Raw genomic sequence first — 23,246 nt, 5'->3', positions numbered from 1 at the left:
TCAGGAGGACCTGAGTTCAAATCTGGCCTCAGACCAAACATTTAACACTTACTAGCTGTGTGACCCTGGGCAAGTCACTTAACCCCAATTGCCTAAAGAAAAACCAAAAATACAAATTAAAAAAAGGAAAGAAAAAGAAAATAACCAATACCCATGATTTGGGACATTTACATAGTGAAACTTCTGAAGGGTATTTTCCACTTTAACTCAGCTTTGCAAGTTATCTAGGGAAATCATTGATAGCAGTAAACATTCCAGACCCGCCTTTCCCCCCAGTTTTTCATAGCTTCAATGCAACTCAATTCAACAGGAAGCAAAGTAACACAATGGAAAAACATGGTGTGAAGGCAGAAAACTTGGATTCCTATCTTGGCTCTGCTGCTTAATACTTCTGTGGCTTTGGGCAAGTCACTCCCTGGGCCTCAGTTTACTTTTTTGTAAAATGGGGATGATAGTAAATGTACTACCTGGCTGCTGGCGTTGCTTTGTAAACCATAAAATGCTAGGTAAATGTGGCTTTGTACAATTCTCTTGACCCTACTTTCCTCTTTGGTAAAATCAGGGTTGGGCCATATGCAGACAAAGGTTCCTTCCATATAGAAATCTCATGGTCCAAGAATGAATGGCCTTTCCTGTAGTGTTTCATTGGGTGTCCAAATCATGTGAGTCTCTCTAATAGCTCTTCCAATTTAAATCTTCTATGTTTTCCTACAGGAAACACAGATGCCAACCTGCATTGATACAACTAATTTCTTCATTTTTGGAGTTCTTAGACCAATGAAATCATAGGTGCTGTCTCTGTCATTGTTATTTACCAGAGCAGGTTATTATGAGGAAGCTGTTTTATAAACTCTCAGATAGATAGATAGATAGATAGATAGATAGATAGATAGATAGATAGATATTAGTGGTAGTAAGTAGTATATATTAGATGTAAGCTCTGGTTTCTAGGAATATACAGACTAAGACAACATTAATGGCATAAAAGCATGGGATATTAGAGCCAAAAGGACCCATAAGAACCATTTAGATTGAATATACTGAATCAGTCCTACAAGTTCCACCATCTTGTGGTATGTTGATACTATAAAATCATTTATCTGTACAAAATATAATGCTGTCAATTAGTTCCAGATAGTTACTGGTATTCAAGGCTGTGCTGGTAAATGTTTAAAAAGCAGTTCTATGTGGGAAAATGTTTGTACTTCATATTTTAAGGTAAATTCAAATTATTAACATTCCTCCATCACTTTCTTAAGTCAAGACAATAAACAATAAAGCAAATCAAGCCCTACTTGTAGCTTTGCTGATTTCCAAGGTGTAAATGCTCACACTGAAAATTTAGCCATTGGCTCTTTCAAACCTATGCAAGCTGGCTCCAGCACACTCCCTGCATTCCCATAAGTTACTGATTGACTTGGAAAATTCTTGAGCAGAGTGGTTCTTGAAAAGCCCAGGAGTGAGAAGTTTTTCTTCTGTTTCTTCTTCCTATGCCATACTTGGTTGGGCAATTTTTTGTCAAATGTCTCGCTCTTCTTTCTCAGAGCTAATCATTTCTAGGAAGAAATTAAAATTCTTGACAGCTTATTTGTAAATGTTAATAAGTGTTCTTTGAGTACCCGTTGTGTACAGAGCTCTCTATGAAATATTATATAGATATGAAGGAAAGGAGGGAGGGAGGGAGGAAAGAAAAGGAAGGAAAGAAGGAAGGAAGGAAGGAAGAAAGAAAGAAAGAAAGAAAGAAAGAAAGAAAGAAAGAAAGAAAGAAAGAAAGAAAGAAAGAAAGAAAGAAAGAAAGAAAGAAAGAAAGAAGGAAGGAAGGAAAGAAGGAAGGAGGGAGGGAGGGAGAGAGGGAGGGAGGGAAAGAAGGAAGGAAGGAGAAACAAGCATTTATTAAGTGCCTAATGTGTTCCAGGCACCATACTAAGAAAAAGAAGATTGGGTCTCTTTTCTCAAGATGCCTGCTACTTAGTAGGGAAGACATTACAGTGTACAATGTACTGCCATTATAAAGAAAATGAAAGAATATAAATTAAAGACATGACCAAAGTTGTATAGAACTAAAGAGGCAATAAAACATAGTGGACAGAGCAATAGCTTTGGAGTCTGGAGTAACACGGATTCGAAACCCACCTCTGATACTTCTCTGCATCATTGATTAAGTCATACAGTCACAATGTCAGAGTTGGAAAGAACCTCAGAGGCCATCCAATCTAACTCATACCTCCCAAGATATTAAAAAGTGGAACGCTTCTAATTGTTAGAAAATTTTTCCTTACATTGAGCCAAAAGCTATCTCTCTGAAACTTCCGCATGATGTGTTCTAGCTCTTCCCTCCAGGGCCAAGCAAGACAAACCTAATACCTCTTCCATATGGCAGCCTTCAAATGTTAAAGATAACTCTCATGCCTCACCTAAATCTTCTCCTCTTTAGGTCAAATATCCAGATGATGATATAACTCAAGGTTCCTTGCCGCCCTCAGGATGCTCTCTCTCTCTTGCTCTCTCTGGGGCTCTATCTGTCTAACCATTTATATGTAATAGTGGTAGTAGTAGTAGTGGTGATCATAATGGGGGTGGTGGTGGTGGTGGTAGTAGTAGTAGTAGTAGTAGTACTAGTAGTAGTAGTAGTAGTAGTAATAGTAATAGTAGTATTAACCATGTAAGACAGTACTATAGTAGATAGAGTACCAGTCTTGGGTGCTAGGCAGAACTGCATTGAGAGAAGTAGTTTCTTCATTTTTGTAGTTTCCTAGACCAATGAAATCATAGGTCCTGTCTCTACCATTGTTATTTACCAGGGCAGGTTGTTGTTATTTAATTGTTTCAGTTGTGTCCAACTCTTCATGATCCCATTTGGGGTTTTCTTGGCAGAGATGCTGGAGTGGTTTGACATTTCTTTCTCATTTTACAGATGGGGGAACTGAGGCAAACTGAGTTAAGTGATTTGCCTAGGGTCACACAGCTAGTAAGTAACTGAAGCTGGATCTGGCAGATTCAGGTCTTCTTGACACCAAGCCTAGTGCTCTATCCACTGTACCACCTAGTTTTCTGGAAGTAGTAATGTTGAAAGTCAGGTTGCTGAGGGACATACATTTTTAGGAATAAGAAAGGCATTTTATTTAGAAAGAATGGTAGGGGCAGAGCCAAGATGGGGGAAGGAAGCCAGGAAGTTGCCTGATCTCTCCCCATTTTCCCTTGGAAACAACATTAAACCAAACCTCTAAATGGATCCTGGAGCAACAGAACCCACAAAAAGATGGAGTGAAACAATTTTCCAGCTTAAGATAACTAAGAAGAACTTCAGGAAAGGTCTATCTCACTTGAATAAAAAGGGAACACAGCACAGCACAGATGGTGTGTCCAGGCAAGCAGGAGGCCCTTAGCCACAGCACAGATCAGTAACCAAGGCTTCAGTCTTGGCCTAGCAGGCTAGTAGCATAGCAGGCCAGCTCTGAGGCCTCCAGCCCCGGTGCAGAAGGCAAATTGCCAGTCCAAGAACCTCAGTATAATAGGTGCAACTAGGCCAGGCCACCCCAGCACAGCGGGCAAGCCACAAGCATCTGAGGTCCAGTGGTCAGGCCCCTGGCCTCCAGCACAAGACACTGGATCAGTACCCCCTGTACCCTAGGACGAGAGCTCAACTTTTAAAAATGGGCAAAGAAAAAAATATAAAGCCCTGGTCATAGAAAGCTACTATGGTGACAGGGAACAGCAAAACACAAACTCAGAAGAGGACAACAATGTCAAAATGGCTATATGTGAAGCCTCAAAGGGGAATATGATTTGGTCTCAAACCCAAAAAGGCTTCTTGGAAGAGCTTAAAAAAGATCTTAAAATCAAGTAAGAGAGGTAGAAGAAAAATTGGCAAAAGAAATGAGAGTTATGCAGAATTATGAAAAAAAAAAGTCAACAGCCTGGAAAAGGGAGCACAAAAATTGACTAAAGAAAACAACTCCTCAAAAAAGAGAATTGGCCAAATGGGAAAAAAAATCCACTAAAGAAAAAAACTCCTTTAAAAGTAGAATTGACCAAATGGAAAAGGAAGTACAAATGCTAACTGAAGAAAATAATTCCTTGAAAATTAAAATTAGGCAAGTGGAAACTGAAAACTATGAGCTATCAAGAATCAATAAAACTAGGGCAGCTAGGTGGTGCAGTGGATAGAGCACCGGCCCTGAAGTCAGGAGGACCTGAATTCAAATCTGGCCTCAGACCAAACACTTGACACTTACTAGCTGTGTGACCCTGGGCAAGTCACTTAACCCCAATTGCCTAAAAAATTTTTTGAAATTTAAAAAAAAAGAATCAGTAAAACAAAATCAAAAGAATGAAAAAAATAGAAGAAAATGTAAAATACCTCATTGGAAAAACAACTGACCTGAAAAATAGATCCAGGAGGAATAATTTAAGAATTACTGGATTACCTGAAAGCCATAAGCAAAAAAAAAAGAAGAAGAAAGAAAAGAAAAGAAAAGAAAAGAAAAGAAAAGAAAAGAAAAGAAAAGAAAAGAAAAGAAAAGAAAAGAAAAAAAAGAAAAGAAAAGAAAAGAAAAGAAAAGAAAAAAAAGAAAAGAAAAGAAAAGAGCTTGGACAACATCTTTCTAGAAATTATCAAGGAAAACTGCCCTGATATCCTAAAACCAGAGGGAAAATAGTCATTGAAAGAATCTACTGATTGCCTCCTGAAAGAGATCCCAAAATGAAAACTCCAAGGAATATTCCAGCCAAATTCCAGAATTATCAGGTCAAGGAAAAAATACCACAGGCAACCAGAAAGAAACAATTCAAATATCAAGGAACCACAATCAGGATACACAGGACTTAGCAGTTTCTACATTAAAGGATCAGGAAGCTTTGAATATAATATTCCAAAAGGCAAAGGAGCTTGGATTACAACCAAGAATCAACTACCCAGCAAAATTTAGCATAATCTTCAGGGGAAAAGAAGATGAACATTCAATGAAATAGGGGACTTCCAAACTTACCTGATGAACAGACCAGAGCTGAACAGAAAATTAAATCTTCAAATACAAGATTGAAGAAAAGCATGAAAAGGTAAATAAGACAGAAAAAAACATGTTATTCAATAAGATTAAACTATTTATATCCCTACACTGGAAGTTGATATTTGTAATTCTTAAGAACTGTATCAATATTAGGGCACCTAGAAGGAGTACATGTAGACAGAGAGTGTTGGTATAAGTTGATTTTGATGTAATGATAGAAAAAAATTAAGGGGTGAAAAAAAGGATTGTACTGGGAGAAGAGGAAAGGGGAAGGCAGAATAGGGTAAAATACATCACATAAATGACCTATTAGAGGAGATAGAAAGAAGAGAGGGGGTAAGCATTGTTTGAACCTTACTTTCATCAGATTTGGCTCAAAGAGGGAATAACAAACACATTCAGTTGGGTATAGAAATTTATATTACCCTATAGGGAAGTAGGAAGGGAAAGGGAAAAGAAAAGGAAGGATGACAGAAGGGAGGACAGATTGAAAGAGGTGGTGGTCAGAAGCAAAAAACTGGTGAGGAAGGACAGGATGAAAGGAGAAAAAAAATATAAATGGGACAGAGGAAATAGGTTGGAGATAAATAAACTGTTAATAATCATAACTGTGAATTGGAATGGGATGAACTCTCCCATAAAACAGAATATAGCAGAATGGAAGAAAAACCAGAATCCTACAATATGTTGTTTACATGAAACATGTTTTGAAGCAGAGAAATAAACAGAGAGTAAAGGTAAAAGTCTGAAAAGAATATATTATGCTTCAGCTGAAGTAAAAAAAAAAAAGCAAAAGTAGCAATCCTGATCTCAGACAAAGCAAAAGCAAAAACAGAAATAATTAAAAGAGAAAATGAAGGAAACTATATCTTGCTAAAAAGGTACCACAAACAATGAAGTGATATCAATATCAGTACTAAACATATATGCAACAAGTGGTATAGCAGTTAAGTGAGTTACAGGAATAAATAGCAAAACTATACTAGTGAGGACTCCAACCTCCCCCTTTCAAAACTAGATAAATCTAACTATACAATAAATAAGAAAGAAGTTAAGGAGGTGAATAGAATTTTAGAAAAGTTACATATGATAGACCTCTGGAAAAAACTGAATGAGGGTAGAAAAGAATGTCTTTTTTTCATTGGTACATGTCAAAAACTGACATGCATTAGGGCATAAAAACTTCACAGTGCAGAAAGGCAAAAATATTAAATGCATGCTTTACAAACCATGCAAAAACTGACATGCATTAGGGCATAAAAACTTCACAGTGCAGAAAGGCAAAAATATTAAATGCATGCTTTACAAACCATGAGATAATAATAATTACATGTAATAAAGGACCATGGAAAGATAGACTAAAAATTAATTGGAAACTAAATCTAATCCTAAAGAATGAATGGGTTGGGGCAACTAGGTGGTACAGTGTATAAAGCTCTGGCCTTGGAGTCAGGAGGACCTGAATTAAAATCCGACCTCAGACACTTGACATTTACTAGCTGTGTGACCCTGGGCAAGTCACTTGACCCTGATTGCCTCACACAAAAAAAAATGAGTGGGTCAAACAACAAATCATTGAAACAATCAATAATTTCATCAAAGAGAATGATAATAATGAGTCAACATACCAAAACTTATAGGATGCAGTCAAAGCAGTTCTTAGGGGAGATTTTATGTCTCTAAATACTTATATGAATAAAGTAGAGAAAGAGGAGATCAGTAAGTTTAGCATGAAACTTAAAAAGCTAGAAAAAAATTAAAAATCCCCAATTAAATGCCAAATCAGAAGTTCTGAAAATCAAAAGAGAGATTAATAAAATTGAAAGTAAGAAAACTATTGAACTAATAAATAAAACAGAGCTGGTTTTATTAAAAAAAAACAATAAAATAGATAAAATTTTGGTTAATTTGATTTAAAAAAGAAGAAAACCAAATAACCAATATCAAAAATAAAAAGGGTGTCTTCACCACCAATGAAGAGGAAATTAAAACAATAACTAGGAGCTATTTTGCCCAACTCTATGCCAATAAATCTGATAATCTAAGTGAAATTGATGAATATTTATAAAAATATAAATTGCACAGATTAACAGGAGAGGAAATAAAATACTTCATGCCATTTTAGAAAAAGAAATTGAACAAGCCATCAATGAACTCTGTAAGAAAAAATCTCCAGGGCCAGATGGATTTGCAGGTAAATTCTAACAAATATTTAAAGAACAATCCCAATACTATATAAACTATTTGGAAAAATAGGCGAAGAAGGAGTACTACCAAATTCCTTTTATGACACAAATATGGTGCTGTTACCTAAATCAGGAAGAGTCAAAACAGACAAAGAAAAGTATAGACCAATTTCCCTAGTGAATATTGATGCAAAAAATTTTTAAATAAAATATTAGCAAAAAAATCACAGCAATTTATCATGAGGATAATACACTATGACCAGGTGAGATTTATACCAAGAATGCAGGACTGGTTCAATATTAGAAAAACTATCAGCATAGTTAACCATATCAGTAACAAAACTAACAAATCATATGATTATCTCAGAAAAAGCTTTTGACAAAATGCATCACCCATTCCTATTAAAAACATTAAAGATCATAGGAATAAATGAAATTTTTCTTAAAATAATAAGCAGTGTCTATCCAAAACCAGCAGCAAACATTATATGCAATGGGGGATAAGCTGGAAGTATTCTCAATAAGATCAGGATGCCCATTATCAACTCAGTTATTCAATATTATACTAGAAATGTTAGCATTAGCAATAGGAGTAGAATAGAAAACTAAAAAAAAAAGTAGAAAAAGAAACTGAAGGAATTAGAATAGGCAATGTGGAAATAAACCTATCACTCTTGGCAGATGATATGATGGCATACTTAGAGAATTCTAGATAATCCTACATAATCGACTAACAAATTCCTTGAAACAATCAACAACTTTAGCAAAGTTGCAGGATATAAAATAAACCCACATAAATCATCAGCATTTCTATATATTACCAATAACGCCCAGCAGCAAGATAGGAAGAGACATTCTATTTAAAATAGCTATAGACAATATAAAATGTTTGAGAGTCTACCTACCAAGACAAACCCAGGAACCACGTGAACACAATTAAAAAACACTTTTCACGCAAATAAAGTCAAATGTAAACAATTGGAAATATATCAATTGCTCATAGACAGGCTAAGCTAATATCATAAAAGTGATAATTCTACCTAAATTAATTTACTTATTCAGTGCCATACCAATCAAACTACCAAAAACATTTTATAGAGCTAGAGCTAGAAAAAATAACAAGATTCATCTGGAAGAACAAAAGTTCAAGAATATCAAGGGAATTAACCCCAAAAAAATTGTAAAGGAAGGTGGCCTAGCTGTACCATATCTGAAACTTTATTATTAAGTGGCAAATTATCAAAACTATTTGGTATGGACTAAGAAATAGAGTGGGATCAGTGGAATAAGTTAGGTACACAAGACACAGCAGTCAACGACTATAGTAATCTACTCTTTGATAAACCCAAAGACTATAGCTTCTGGCACAAGGGTGGGAAACCTGCAGCCTCAAGGACACGTGTGGCCCTCTAGGTCCTCTAGTGTGGCCCTTTGATTGAACCTAAACTTCACAGAACAAATCCCCTTAATAAGAGGATTTGTTCTGCAAAGCTTGGACTCTGTCAAAAGGCTACACCCAAGGACCTAGCCTCGAGCCTACAGGTTCTGGGATAAGAACTCATTATTTGACAAAAACTACTGAGAAAACTGGAAAATGGTATGGCAGAAACTAGGCATAGACCAACATCTTACATTGTATACCAAAATAAGATCAAAAGGGTACATGATTAAGACATAAAGGGTGATACCACAAGCCAACTAGGAGAGCAAGGAATAATTTACCTGTCAGATCTATGGAAAAGGGAAGAATTTATGACCAAACAAGAGATAGATAACATTATGAGATGCAAAATGGATAATTATGATTATATTAAATGAAAAAGGTTTTGCACAAACAAAACCAATCAACCAAGATTGGTAGGAAAGCAAAAGGCTAGGAAACAATTTTTACAGCTAGTGTTTCTGATAAAAACTTCATTTCTCAACTATTAAGAGAACTGAGTCAAATTTATAAGAATACATGTCATTCCCCAATTGATAAATGGTCAAAGGATACAAACAAGCAGTTTTCAGATGAAGAAATTAAAGCTATCTATAGTCATGTGAAAAAATACTCTAAATTACTACTTATTAGAGAAATGCAAATTAAAACAACTCTAAGGTACCACCTCACACCTATCAGATTGGCTAACATGACAAAACAGGAAAATGATAAATGTTGGAGAAGATGTGGGAAAATTGGAACACTAATGCATTATTGGTGGAGTTGTAAATTGATCCAATCATTCTAGAAAGCAATCTAGAACTATGCCCTAAGGGCCATAAAACTGTGTATACCCTTTGATCCAGCAATACCACCACTAGGTCTGTATCCCAAAGGGATCATAAGAAAGGGAAAAGGACCCACATGTACAAAAAATATTTATAGCAGCTCTTTTTGTGCTGGCAAAGAATTGGAAATTGAGGGAATGCCCATCAGTTAGGGAATGGCTAAACAAGTTGTGATATATGAATGTAATGGAATATTATTGTTCTATAGGAAATGATGAGCAGGATAGTTTCAGAAAAACCTGGAAAGACTTACATGAACTAATGCTGAGTGAAGTGGGCAGATTCAGGAGAATATCATACATAGTAACAGCAACATTGCGCAATGATCAACTATGTTAGACTTAGATCTTCTCAGCAATGCAACGATCCAAGACAATTTCAAAAGACTAGTGATGGAAAATGCTATCCACATCTAGAGTAAGAACTATGGAGTCTGAATGCAGATTGAAGCATACTATTTTCGCTTTTTTTCTTTTTTCTTTCTCGTGGCTTTTCCCTTTTGTTTTGATTCTGGTTTTTTTTTAACAACAGGACTAATGTAGAAATATGACTAACATGATTGTACATGTATAACCTATATCAGATAGCTTGCTATCTTGGGGATGGAGGAGGGAATGTAAGGAGGGAGAAAAATTTGCAACTCAAAATCTTACAAAAATGAATATTGAAAACTATCTTTACACGTAATTGCAAAATGTAAAATACTATTAAGTGCAAAAAAAAGAGTTGGGTTTCTTAAAAAAAATAGTCTGTAGAGTAAAGGGTATATTCATCCATCCACATATAACTGCCGTCCCCCCATGTAGTTATATAGTCTTGGAACTATCCTATCCCACCAAAGGTGGGAAGCTACAGACCCATCCCCAATGCCTGGGGATCTATATAATCAGGTTATCCATGGTTTTCTATTATCCATACTAATGAGTGCCTCCATTGGATTGGATAACCAATAGTTGATATATGCATGTCTAAGTACATATTTAAACAAACTGATTATAAACGTGTATAGCATCTAAATATCATTTGCAATTAACTTCCAATGATAAGAATATTAAATGTTTGTTTTAGAAATGCTGGTGGTGTGCTACATACTTTATACTGTGTGGAAACTTGTTTAAAATGAGGGAATTGGACTAGGGGTCCCAGAAGACGTGAATTCTAATTCCAGTTTCAAAGATTACCCTCTTGTGATCTCAAGCAATTTATTTCCCCTCTCTAAGCCTCAGTTTCCTTATCTCTAAAATCAAGGAATTGGGCTCAATTATCTCTATGTTCCCTTCTAGCTCTAACTCCTATGATCTCATTATATTGTAATCTGTATGATGGACAAAAGGATGTTATTTCACATTAAAGATGTGGATTATAAATAACCAAACAAATTAAGGCAGTGTTGGACATGCTTCTTCAATGTGTCTGATACCAAATGAGTCTTCCTATCCACTTTCCACCATCTATAGTCAATGGTCTCTGCCTATATGAGATTCAGTGTGTTGTAGTGGAAAGAATTTTGGATTTGGAGTCATGACATGGATTGGCATCCCTTCCAGCATCAGTTGCTCAAGCCCCCCTCCAACTCTTTGGGTTTGAATTATGGCTCTGACAGTTTCTGCTCATATGACATTTAGCAAGTCCCTTTCTCTCTCTTTGCCTCAGTTTCTTCATCTATGAAATGAGGGAGGTGGAATAGGTGATGTCTAAGGTCCCTTCCAGTTCCAAAGACTAGGCTTAGCTGCCTTGCATTCCTCTGCTTTGTCTTCTCTAGCCTAGAATTAAAATAGCTTGCCCTAAATTGTTTCCGAGTGTAAAAAGTGAGGAGGCCTAACCAGTTTTGCACCAATGATTTAAGCCTTTCCCCGAGTTCATCAAAAAATAAGTGGTTAGTGCCAGCACAACCTCCGAATCAAGAGGAGTTATGATATTAATTTGCCTTTCCTCCAAAGAACCAGCAAAGGGACTACATAAAGAGCTTCAATCTTTCAATAGGGAACATACTCTTACATCACAATAATACATGCAAAAGATAGTCCTAGGGACAGGGACAATAGAGGAAGCAAAAAAGTGAGGCAGAAGACAGTCATGCCACAAGGTAAATTTGCTAATCCCAATACCATTTCCCATTTTCTTGAAAGACAACATCAGGTATAGTAGAATAAGCCCTACAGCTTAAGTTAAACGAGCTGGGTTTAAATCTTAGTACTGCCTGTTTGGCCTTGGGAAAGTCACTTGTCTTCTCTCTGCCTCAGTTTCCTCATTTGCAAAACAGAGGGGATTGACTTAATGATCTCTAATATACACATGCATATATAAGCATGTATATATACATTTCTTATATACCTATAGGGTTGTGTGTGCACATATACATGTGTGTGTGCTCATGCACATGGGCAGTCAGGTGATACAGTGAATAGAGCACTGGGGTTGGAATCAGGAAGACTTATCTTCCTGATTTCAAATCCAACTTCATACACTTACTAGCTGTGTGACCCTGGGCAAGTCACTTCACCCTGTTTGCCTTCGTTCCTCATCTGTAAAATGATCTGGAGAAGGAAATTGCAAACCACTTCAGTATTTTTGCCAAGAAAACCCCAGATGGGATCACAAGGGGTCAGAGATGACTGAAATGACTGAACAACAACACATACATGTACATACATACTAAGGAATTAAGTGACTTGCCCAGAACCACACAGCCAGCATGTGGCAAAGGCAGGGCTTGAATTCAAAGTCGGCTATCTATCCACTGTGGCACACTTCTCTTATTTTCTCAGCAGCAGCCACAGCAACATCCATTTATCTACATGACCTTGGATGTGCCTCCTTTTCTCCTGCCACACATGTCATGGCTGTGTCTTATGCCCCTTCTTGTGTACGAGCCATCGTTAGCTACATGCTATAGCCTCCTGATGCCCACTGTGCCTTGTCCCTTTGACCTTTGACTCGCCCACCATCTTGATTCTCCTGAAATCATGGTACTCCATGAGTCATACCATCCCTCTAGCACCACCAAGAGAAGACTGGCATTGGCAAGATGGCATTGGCATCATTATTAAAACAAGAATAGTCAGACCTTCCATCCTGCCTCACCAGGTTGTTGTGAGAACCCGATGAGATAATGTATGTGATTGCTCTTGGCTAACCCCGAAAAGCTGTGTGAAGGGAAGGTGTTATTATCCCCATTATTGGTTATCAGCGAAGGCTATGGAGATGGATGCTGGGGTAATCACTGGGTTGTGGAGCATGTAATCAGTAGGCATAGGCTAAGTCTCACTGTGTCTGGAACTTGACTGTTGGTGCCAGAGCATTATATGGACTTTGGAGCTAAAAATGACAAGCTTCTGAAAATCTCTGGGATGCTTCTGATGGTTTCCATGTGCTTTGGTTAAGCAGTAAGCTGCTTTAAACATTTCTCTAAAGTTGAAAAGGAAAACAGAAAATTATCTCAAATATTCTCAGACAATTGGACTGAAACCACCGATGCTGCCACCAGGCACAGCACAGAAATGTTTGACTCCTTTGAAATCCAGCCAGGAGGGCCTCAAACAAGAGGAAGAAAACTTCCAAGGCTCATTTTGGTTTTATATTTGACACCCCTGATAGACCGTCAGTTACCTGAAGGCAGGAATTGTTCCCTTTTTTTTCATCTTTTTATCCCTAGTGCCTAGCTCTCTGCCTGGCACATGGTAGTTCCTTAATAAATGTTTGTTGATTGCTGAATTGACTTCAAGAATCTGTTATTTGTCAGTTTGAGGTCTTGCTCCTTAGAAGATAGTCTTTAAGAGTCCAAAATTCATATCCATGAGGACAATCAAGCAATTATCAGCAAATATTTGTTAAATGCCTACTGTGTGCCAGGCATTATGTTAGGTGCTAGGGATATAAAGAAAAGTGCTTAGCACAGTGCCTGGCAGAGGAGGCACTTGAAAGCTAGTTGATTGACAGTTAATTGACTGACTTACTGGTAAGAAATAGTTCCTGTCCTTAAGGAGCTTACATTCTATCAGAGGAAACAACACGCATGTGTTTATGTATATATATGCCTAAATATATACCAACACATGCATATATGCACATATTCATATATGTGCACATGTGCTTTTACAGACTTATGTGTATACAACATATAAAGTCAATACATAAACAAAGATAATTTAAGGAGAGGTACTAGCAACTGGAAGGATCAGGAAAACTTTCACGTAGAAAGTGACACCTGAGCTGAACTTCAAAGGAAATTAGGGATTTTAAGATAGTAAGACCAGAAGAATAACAGAAAAACCTAAGACACTGATTAAAAAAAAAATTTTTAATAAAATATACAACATGAAAGTGTTCTGGGCAGGACCCACTTCCTATCACCCCTTTTCTTCTTCTCCCCACCTCAGGTTCCTCATCTGTGAAATGGGATAATAATACCTCAGAGGGTTGTTGTGAGCATCAAATGAGATAATGTATGTAAAGCTCTTTGCAAACCTTAAAGCCCTACATAAATGCTGTCATTAATAATAAATTAATAATCTGAAAGTCTTAGATACACGAGGATAAGGACTCCAAATATTTCATAGGAGGCTTGTTTGAACTGGAAATGTTTAGTCTGGAGAAGAAAAGACTTGTTATTAGTGGGAACATGATTATAATTTTTAAATATTTGGAGGGCTGTCACATGAGAGAGAATTGTGTTTGTTCTGCTTGGTTCCAGAGGGTAGAATATGAAGTTAAGTGCATTCTTCAGAAGAAAAAAAAAAGTAGTTTGGAGTTTTTTTTTCCTACTCATTGTGAAGATACCCTAACAATTAGAAGGCTACAAAACCTGAATTGGTGCCTCCTGTCAAGTAGTGTGTTTCCTACCACTGGGGGTCTTTGCACAGAGCCTGTAAGTGGCCAGCTGACAGGGGATTCCTGCCCAGGTTTGAGTGAATCTGGCAGGGTCACCTAGGCAGGCCTGAGATTCTGGGAAAACTGCCTTCATTCTGGACTAATAGGATAGGAGATCTGGTGACCTTTTCATTTGCTGGGGAATGTGATTCAGCTTCTCATTTTAGTAAAAGGAAAAACCTGAGAAGATTTCACAGAAAGAAAAAAAGATGATTTGAGTTATCCTATTTATTTCATAGTTCAACTTTGCCTTGAGGTGGAGATGCACAACACAGCAAAATCACACCTGAGGACCCCCTGGCTACAATAGACATGCCAGTTCTGCTGATGTGAATTATTTTCTGTTTCTGTTACATGTTTGGAACAATTATTAGTGACTGATTCCTGTTACACTCGGCTTGATTTCATTCTTTTAATGTTCAGGTCACAGTGCTGAGTGCCAAGGGTCACACATCTAATAAGTATTTGAGGCTAGATTTGAACTCAGGAAGATAAGTCTTCCTGATTTCAGGCCTGGCACTCTATCCACTGCACCACCTAGCTGCCAAAGGGGTCAAGAAGACCTGAGTTCAGATTCTGTTTCAGATACTTACTAGCTGTGTGATCCTGGGCAAATCACTTAACCTCCCCCAGCCACTGCTTCCCTATCCATAAAATAGAAATAATAATCACACCTACTCCACAGGGTTGTCATGAGGATCAAATAAGGACCAAATGAGATGGAGGCAGTTAGGTGGTACAGCACTGGACCTCAAGTCAGGAAGACCTGAGTTCAGATCCAGCCTCAGATACGTCTTAGACAAGCCCTCTATGTGCCAACAGTGAATTTACAAATACATACTGAGGTCCTATTACACACACATACACACACACACACACACACACACACACACACACAGAGACACGTATATACATTCATATATATGTACAAATTATCAAAGTCACCATAGGCAAGTCACTAAACCTCTCAACTTCAGTTTCTGCATCTGTAAAATGGAGAATCCCCCTCACAGGGTTGCTTTGAGCATCACATTAGACAATGTATGCGCAGAACTTTACTTTCCTTAAGGTTCCATGTAATTGCTCACTATTATGGTCACATATTAGTTCCTAGGCTATATTCTGGAGAAGACAGAAAGAGGCGTAAGAGAAAGGGTCACGGATTTTGAGCTGGAAGAAATACCAGAGGCCACATAGTCCAATAATAGAGATGAAAGGGATCTTAGAGATAATTTAGTCCAATCTCTCACTTTCAGATGATAGAACTGAGGGTCAGAAAGCTTAAGTGATTGGCCCAAGGCAGCATTGCTACTAACAAACAGAACTATGATTTGAAATCAGGCCTTCCCACTCCAAGTCTGAGACTCTTTCCCATTGCACCCTCTGGAGTGACTTGTCCAAATCATCACAGCCAAAACAGGGCTTGTCTCACTTCTGTATTTATATCCCCACTCACGGCATGGTGCTCATAGTACACAATAAGCATTTAATAAATGCTGCTTTTTTTTTCATTCATTCAAGATGTTTTAGTGACCCAAATGAAACTAGAACCTAAGTCACCTAACTCCCCAATCCATTGTCCTCTTCAAAATGTCTTGAATTGAATGCAGCTCAGAAAAGAGGATAGAATCTGCAACATAGATTTGGAAATAGTCTACATTTAAAACAATAATAATAATTAATCCTTTATTACCAGGATATATCCATTCATAATTCCAAAATCAGTGGCCTTCAGAGACAAATACCAGAACCAAAGGTGATTAATGAATGCAATGATTAATTCCAGGACTTAAGACCTTTAATGCTGCTGCTCTGAGTGAAGGGGATATGGTGAAAAATAATTTTTTGGAAAGATCAGTGGGTGGTAGCTTAAGTCAGAGAGCTCTTGGAAGACCCATGTGCCTTCAGGTGTTTATTTTTTTAAGCCTGCTATTGTTTAGCTCACAGCATCTGCTTCCTTTGGAGCAGTCTCACTCAAAGTTCAGGTTGTGTATTTCCAGCCAGCATCCAGAGTTTCAGCCCGTCAGATCCGGCTCTGTCAGAAATCAGAAGTCAAGTGTAAAGGTTACTAAGGTAAAAAGGTTTCTAGATATCCCATAGTCTGAGGCACACTGCTCAGGTTTTGTTCTTCTCCTCTGGCCCATTTTGTACAGGAGGTAGAGTATGACACTTAGAGTCAGGGTGATGAGTTCAAATTCTATCATTTACTGGGTCAGAACAAATCACATAATCTCTACGGGCCTCAGGCAGCTCCCTTAAACTTATATCCTAAGACAGGGTTGTGATATGGGTGAGTGGGAGGCGTTTTTGCACGAGGAATTCTCTACATTAACAAAATTATGGATTCTTCAGGTATTCATTCTGGCCAAATCCCATATTTCAGAATCATCCATAGTTTTATGGACTAGCCTTGGGTTTAATACCTGTCCAAATCCTTCCCCTCCTTCAAGGGCCACCTTCAAAACCTCCCCATCCTTCAAGGTCTACCTCCAATGCTGCCTTTTTCATGAAACCTTCTCCAAGTGACAGCATGTCAAGAACCCAATACTTGTAGTGAAGAGCCCTGGATTCATATCCCCACTAGCTGTGTCTTGGCTAAGTCACAATGTTTCTGAGCCTAATTTTCTCCTCCATAAAACGTAAAATGTCCCTTCTAACCAACAATGCAAACTTAAAATGCCATATAAAGGAGTGTTATTATTAGTTACCATTGCTGTCACCCCAGAACTGCTCTGAAACCCCACAAGCTTTATTACGTGCACCCCAGGAATAGCATTTTAATTCAACAAATATGTATTAGCACCAACTGCCAGTAGAATCCTCTGCTATGCTCTGGGGTCTAAGACAAATAGGACATGGTTTCTACTCTCGAGGAGTTTATACTCAACCAAGTAAAGCATTTAATAAACACCATGATAAATAAGAATTTATTATGTTAGGCACTCTGTTGGGTACCTGATATAAATGAGATAGTTACTGCCCTCAGAACATCCTAGAAGGATTTAGCATGTTCATAGATAGGTTAGTACAGAATGTAATACATGTGAAGTGCTTTGCAAACCTTCAAGAGCCATATAAAAGCTAGTTCTTATATGTATACGTACATACATGTATGGGGCAGGTAGGTGGCATAGTGGATAGAATGCTGAACCTGGAGTCAGAAAGGATCATCTTCCTGAGTTAAAAATCCAGTCTCAGATACTTTCGAGCTGTGTGACCCTGGACAAGTCACCTAACCTTATTTGCCTCAGTTTCCTCATCTGTAAAACAAGCTGGAGAAGGAAATGGCAAACCACTCCAGGATCTTTGCCAAGAAAACTCCAAATGGAGTCATGAAGACCCGTACACAACTGAAATGACTGAACAACATACATGTGTGTGTGTGTATATATATATATATATATATATACTCATACATAGACATTTGCGTGCACATGTGTATGTATAATCTAAAGAGGTGTTGCTCTTGACTAGCACGTCTCTCCTTTTGGCAAAGAGAATAAGTGTTTACTTACTAAGGTGTATTCTAGCTGGGGCATGCTGATAAACGTTTAACAACTGGCTCTCCAGAAATGCATGACACACTTTTAAATTTAATCTACATTATTAACATTTTTTCCATCACTTTCTTAGAAATCACAATCTTAGAGAATTAACAAAACAGTTAATCAAGCCCTGATTTGTAGCACTGGCCAGTTTCTGAAATATAAATATTCATACTGAAAATTTAAAAATTGCTAGAACTGGTTCAAGTTGGTTCCAGTACACCCATTTTCTATGCTCTTCTGGCCTCCTTATTTTGGTAATTGCTTTATGTTGATTAAGCTTCCATAGGAAATAGTGATAGTCCATGTTGATGGATCTTTTGTCCATTTTTTTTTGCATCAGCAGCTTATTCAAATAGGTTAGTTTGGAGTTGCCCTGATTGGGTACCGTATCAACTGAACCAGAGGATTCTAACACCAATATTCTAGTTATGTCATATGGCTCTGAATCTGAAACTCTGAGGGTCTTCCATTCCCTGACTGATTCTTTTGTGAAGACAAACTAGGCCATCTTTTACTTCAATTCTTACCTATCCTTTAACTACTGAATGGGTGTTGCCTCAGAGAAACTGAGACATAGGGAAGACCTTAGCTTAAAAAGGCCAAGGTCTCCTACTGCATCCTGGTCCATTGCCAGCTGTCCTGACCTATGTCTTGCCACTGAACTCTGATGACACTGGAGGAGAAAGTGAGACTGACAACTTTGCATAGTCCTACCTCACTTAAATCCAATTTACTTGCCAGTCAAGACGTCACCCTGCTGATGTCATTGGTTCTCTTCGAGAACAAAGGATGAACAACAACAATGGCTCTAAATCATGGAATGGTATGCTCAAAAAAAAAAAAGGTCATTCATATGGCAATAGAAATACGTTTGGTGGGATAACACGTAAAAAGACTGACTACAAAGTATACCCATTCCCTACGATAATAAGACTTCTTCATTAAGTAATGAGAGCCTCCATCATTAAAGATCTTCCAACAAAGGTTGAATGACAACTTATCAAGGATGCAGTGGAAGAAATTCATAACAACATAACAACAGAAGTGTTGCTCTGCTAATTCATTCCTGACCATTTGTCATGGACAACGTTCTTTGATAAGTCCAAATAGAAGAATTCCTTCCAGATGACGAACTCCTCCAGATGCTTCTGTTTGTGGACAAGATGATGTTAACTGTCCCACAAAAGGGCTTCTTTGAGATCTATGGCCTGTCAAAAGATATCTGCCTGGCAATTTAAATAATAATAATAATAAACACTTATATGGTGCTTATTATGTGCCAGATATTGTGCTTTGTAAATATTTCATTTGATCCTCACAACTATTGTGGAAGGTAGGTGCTATTATTATCCTCATTTTACAGCTAGGAAACTAAGGCAAACAGAGGTGATATGACTTGCCCAGGGTGAAACAGCTATTTAAGTATCAGAGACTAGATTTGAACTCAAGTCTTCCTTACTCCAGACCCAACTCTCTATCTACTATACCACCTAGCTGCCTTCATATAGGAGAAACATGGTCAATGATACAGGCCAGATTATGACATGTAGTCAGCTTGGATAGGAATAGCAGAGGGACACTTTGTAGGGCCTACAGCTGTAGAGGAGGAGAAAGGAAGACTGGATCATATATAGGAAATCACACCATGATAGCAAGCTGTCCTGAAAAAGGTCTGTCCACATCAAATATCATCATGAAATCAATCTGCACTATTTGAAAGGATTAAGATCATGCTTTAATAAACAGCTATAATAATAGTAGACCTCTCCCCCTCCAAAAGAAAAAGTGCAAAAGAGCATTTGTTCAACAGAATTCCAAAAAGCCTGTGCAGAAACAATAACTGAATATTTATAATCTTCAGTGCTTTAATTCTTTAAATGCTGTTTTCCAAATTAAGCAATTCAACATCAGTTAAGGTACTTACAGTGGATAGGATGAAAGGAGAATTAGAGAATTGTGCCTCTTGTACTTTTTAAGTCCCAAGATTTACCTCCAGTGGTATAGGATTTCATATGTTCCCATCAGAGCAAATTCAATCCATGTGCATGATTGTTTGGGGCATATGTTAATATTTCAAAATTTGTTTTAACGATTTGGCAATAGACCAATGCCTGTACTTCTGCTCTAGGCCATGACTGGCAATAGAGTGCTTTAATGCATCTTAATAGGATTTTAGGGTGGAAATGGCTTAAACAGTTACTTCCTAGAGCAGCAAGTCAGGGTGGATTTTCTTTGCTGCTGGAGTTCAATAAATGTCATGTAGTCGTGTGCTTTGGAAATTAGCATGGGGTTTTCAGAAGAAGGATTCCATACCTCCTGTCCAGGAACAATCTGGCCAAGACATGAACTTCAAATTCTTTCCAAATAAAATAAACGAGACTGGTATGAAACAAACATATCCAGCAATGTGTCTCATCAGTATTAGCCCTCTACAACTGTAGTTAATTCCAATAGCATGAGTCAGAAACATTAGAGAAAGATACCCTAAACCCCTCAGGGGTACCCTTAGAATTCTGAGGGGAGTACAGCTGGCCTCACAGGAGAGGAGTGAGTGCAAAGCCAATCACTACATGCAACAAGTAAGAGTCAAGTTAACAAAGGTCTTACTACTTTGGTTTTAAAAAAAGAGGGAATGCCCATTTATTAGGCACCTACTATGGGCCAGGCATTGTGCTAAGTACCTTAAAATATTATCTCATTTGTAAATGGCAAAAATAAATGCATAAAGTCCTAGATTCCTCATCGTGGCAAGGGGATAGTCTTGAGTTTTTGAAGGCTCTGACAAGGAGTATTAATTCGGGTTCTATCAAGACAGAAAAACTTCAAGTCCTAATTTCATATTGTGTGCCTGTTTTCCAAGGACCAATGTAGCTAAGTTTAGAGGGCCTGCCATCAGATTGGCTGTAAAGTGATGATTTGGGAAAAGGAGGGCAGGGTTGAAGGGAGGACATAACAATATTTGAAGAGTAGCTATTAAGTCCTTACAAAGGATGTAATTTGTATAGTTTTTCATATTGGGGAAATCAGGGATGCTGGTGTAAAAGAGTAGAGTTATAAAGCTCAATTGCATCATTATTGATAAGGATAACTATTAAAGCATATTGTTATTTAGTCATTTTCAATCATGTCCAACTCTTCATGATCCCATTTGGGGTTTTCTTGGCAAAAATACTGGAGGAGTTTGTCATTTTCTTCTCCAGCTCATTTTACAGATGAGGAAACTGAGGCAAACAGGGTTAAGAGACTTGCCCAGGGTCACACAGCTAGTACATGTCTGAGGCTGGATTTGAATTCACAGAGATGACTCCAAGCCTGGTGTTCTAGCCACTGCACCACCTAGACACCCCATTAAAGCATAACTCTTTTTTGTTTTGGTTCCTAACATCTAATTATAGAATAATTTGAGAAAAATATATTTTAAGTTATTTTAAGAAAAGGTTTACAAATAGATCATAACAGGTCAAATCATATTTTTGCTAGTTTTCTTTTTTAATTAAAAAATTAAATATTTTTGTCAGAAACAACATGAAGTTTCAATATAAAAAGATTTTACTTTCTAAGAAACAGTTTATATTTAAATCAACTACTTTCATTGTTTAAAATATAACTCTTTACAATCCCTTCTTCTAATCTCCATTAGGATGCTTTGTCCATCCTTTCTCATTTCCTCATATGATCCTTCTTCTGGCATACTCCTTTCTACAAGTGTTTCTGCCGTTTTTTCATTTTGCATTATTTCATAAAGGTCTTTCCATATTTCTTTGTATTCCTCAAAACTGTTCATATTAATGGCTTTAAAATACTCAAGCAGGGGCAGCTAGGTGGCGCAGTGGATAGAGCACGGGCCCTGAAGTCAGGAGGACCTGAGTTTAAATCTGGCCTCAGACCAAACACTTGACACATTCGAGCTGTGTGACCTTGGACAAGTCACTTAACCCCAATTGCCTCACCAAAAAAAAAAAAGAAATACACAAGCAATCAACCAATCAACAAAGGCTCATTAAGCATTCACTGTGTGCCACGCCCCGTGCTAGGCAGAGAAAATCCACATGATACCCATCTTGCATCTCCCTATATGAATGTGGGTCTTTTTTATTTTAAGGAATCTAGTCTTAGGTGGTTCATAAATGTCGCTTGCAGAAGAAACCCTAGGGATTAGTCTAATTCCTCAATTTGACAAATGAGGAAACTGAGATATGGCAAGAATAGAGTGACTTACCCAAAGTCATCCAGAAAGCAATCAACACAGGTAGAATTCAAACCCAGGTTATCCGACTTTTTCTTTTTCCATCACGTCATGGTACTGTGTCCTAATTCCATCTTTTTTGGGGGGGAAGCAATCAGAGTTAAGTGACTTACCCAGGGTCACACAGCTATTAAGTGTCTGAGGTCAGATTTGAACCCCTCACTCCAGGGCCAGTGCTCTATCCACTGTGCCACCTAGCCACCTAGCTGCCCCCTAATTCTATCTTTAAAGGGTTCTAAACCCCTAGGAATATCGGGATAAATAGAGAACTAAACTCAAGACCTCCCCACGTGCTTGTCTCCATTTGGTTGTTATTTTGTCCTATACCCCCTGCAAAACTAGTCATTGTAGAAACTGAACACTCATTTGACTCTAAAAACGTATCTTCTCATACCAAAGAAGTATTGTCTACCCCAGCCCCTGCTTTTGCTACCCCAGAGTAACTATACTTGGCATTCTAGGCTGTTTGAGGGGTAGAAATCTATCATTTCATCAGTAGCCAAAAACCCCAGTTTCAAACTACTGAGACTTCACCAAAGAGAAACCTCTAGGTTTACAATAACAATAATGATGATGATGATGATGATGATAACAATAATAATAGCTAACATTTATATTGCACCTACTATGTACCAGGCAATGGGCTAAGCACTTTTACAGTTATCTCAACAACCCTGGGAGATAAGTACTATTATCTCCATTTTACAGATGAGGAAACTGAACTTCTAAAAATATTTTTTTAATATTTCCAGGTGTCGCTGCTCTGGATTCCAATGTCTCTGGGAAAATCGGTTTACGAGCTGTTGTATATTATTTCTGCACTACGGCCATTGCTGTTGTTCTTGGTAAACTATTGGTCTTGCATATCTAACTATAGCATGTAGTTTTATTCCTTCATGCAGTTATGATTTTGTAACACCTTGAAAGGAGTTGGGCTTATCTTTATTATCAAGCATAAAACTCGTGACTGTATTTCTATGGGAAATCTTTTGGCCAAAAGAATTGAATTGTTTTCTGGCCTTCAGTTATTGCTCTGCTCAATAGGGCTTCCCTGGGCCGGGACAAAAATCAGGTGATCATTTTATGCTCTGTTAGCCAAATAAAGGAGGAGGAAGAA

The 23,246-nt window shown here is 37.7% G+C and overlaps 1 protein-coding gene across 3 annotated transcripts in view; it reads left to right on the top strand.

Moving 5' to 3' along the window:
- The window catches only part of SLC1A1 (solute carrier family 1 member 1), a 108,828-nt gene that overhangs the window by 56,344 nt on the left and 29,238 nt on the right, over nucleotides 1–23,246 (top strand). For all 3 annotated transcript variants that reach the window (XM_027862890.1, XM_027862891.1, XM_027862889.1), the window contains exon 3: nucleotides 22,882–22,974. In XM_027862890.1, the coding sequence (XP_027718691.1) occupies nucleotides 22,882–22,974 (93 nt within the window). The remainder of the gene's footprint in view (nucleotides 1–22,881; nucleotides 22,975–23,246) is intronic.

Source organism: Vombatus ursinus, unplaced genomic scaffold, assembly GCF_900497805.2.
Source record: "Vombatus ursinus unplaced genomic scaffold, bare-nosed wombat genome assembly UNPS02014770.1, whole genome shotgun sequence".
Lineage (NCBI taxonomy): Eukaryota > Metazoa > Chordata > Mammalia > Diprotodontia > Vombatidae > Vombatus > Vombatus ursinus.
Note: the sequence above shows the minus strand (reverse complement) of the source record. Positions and strands in the feature narration are given on the sequence as shown.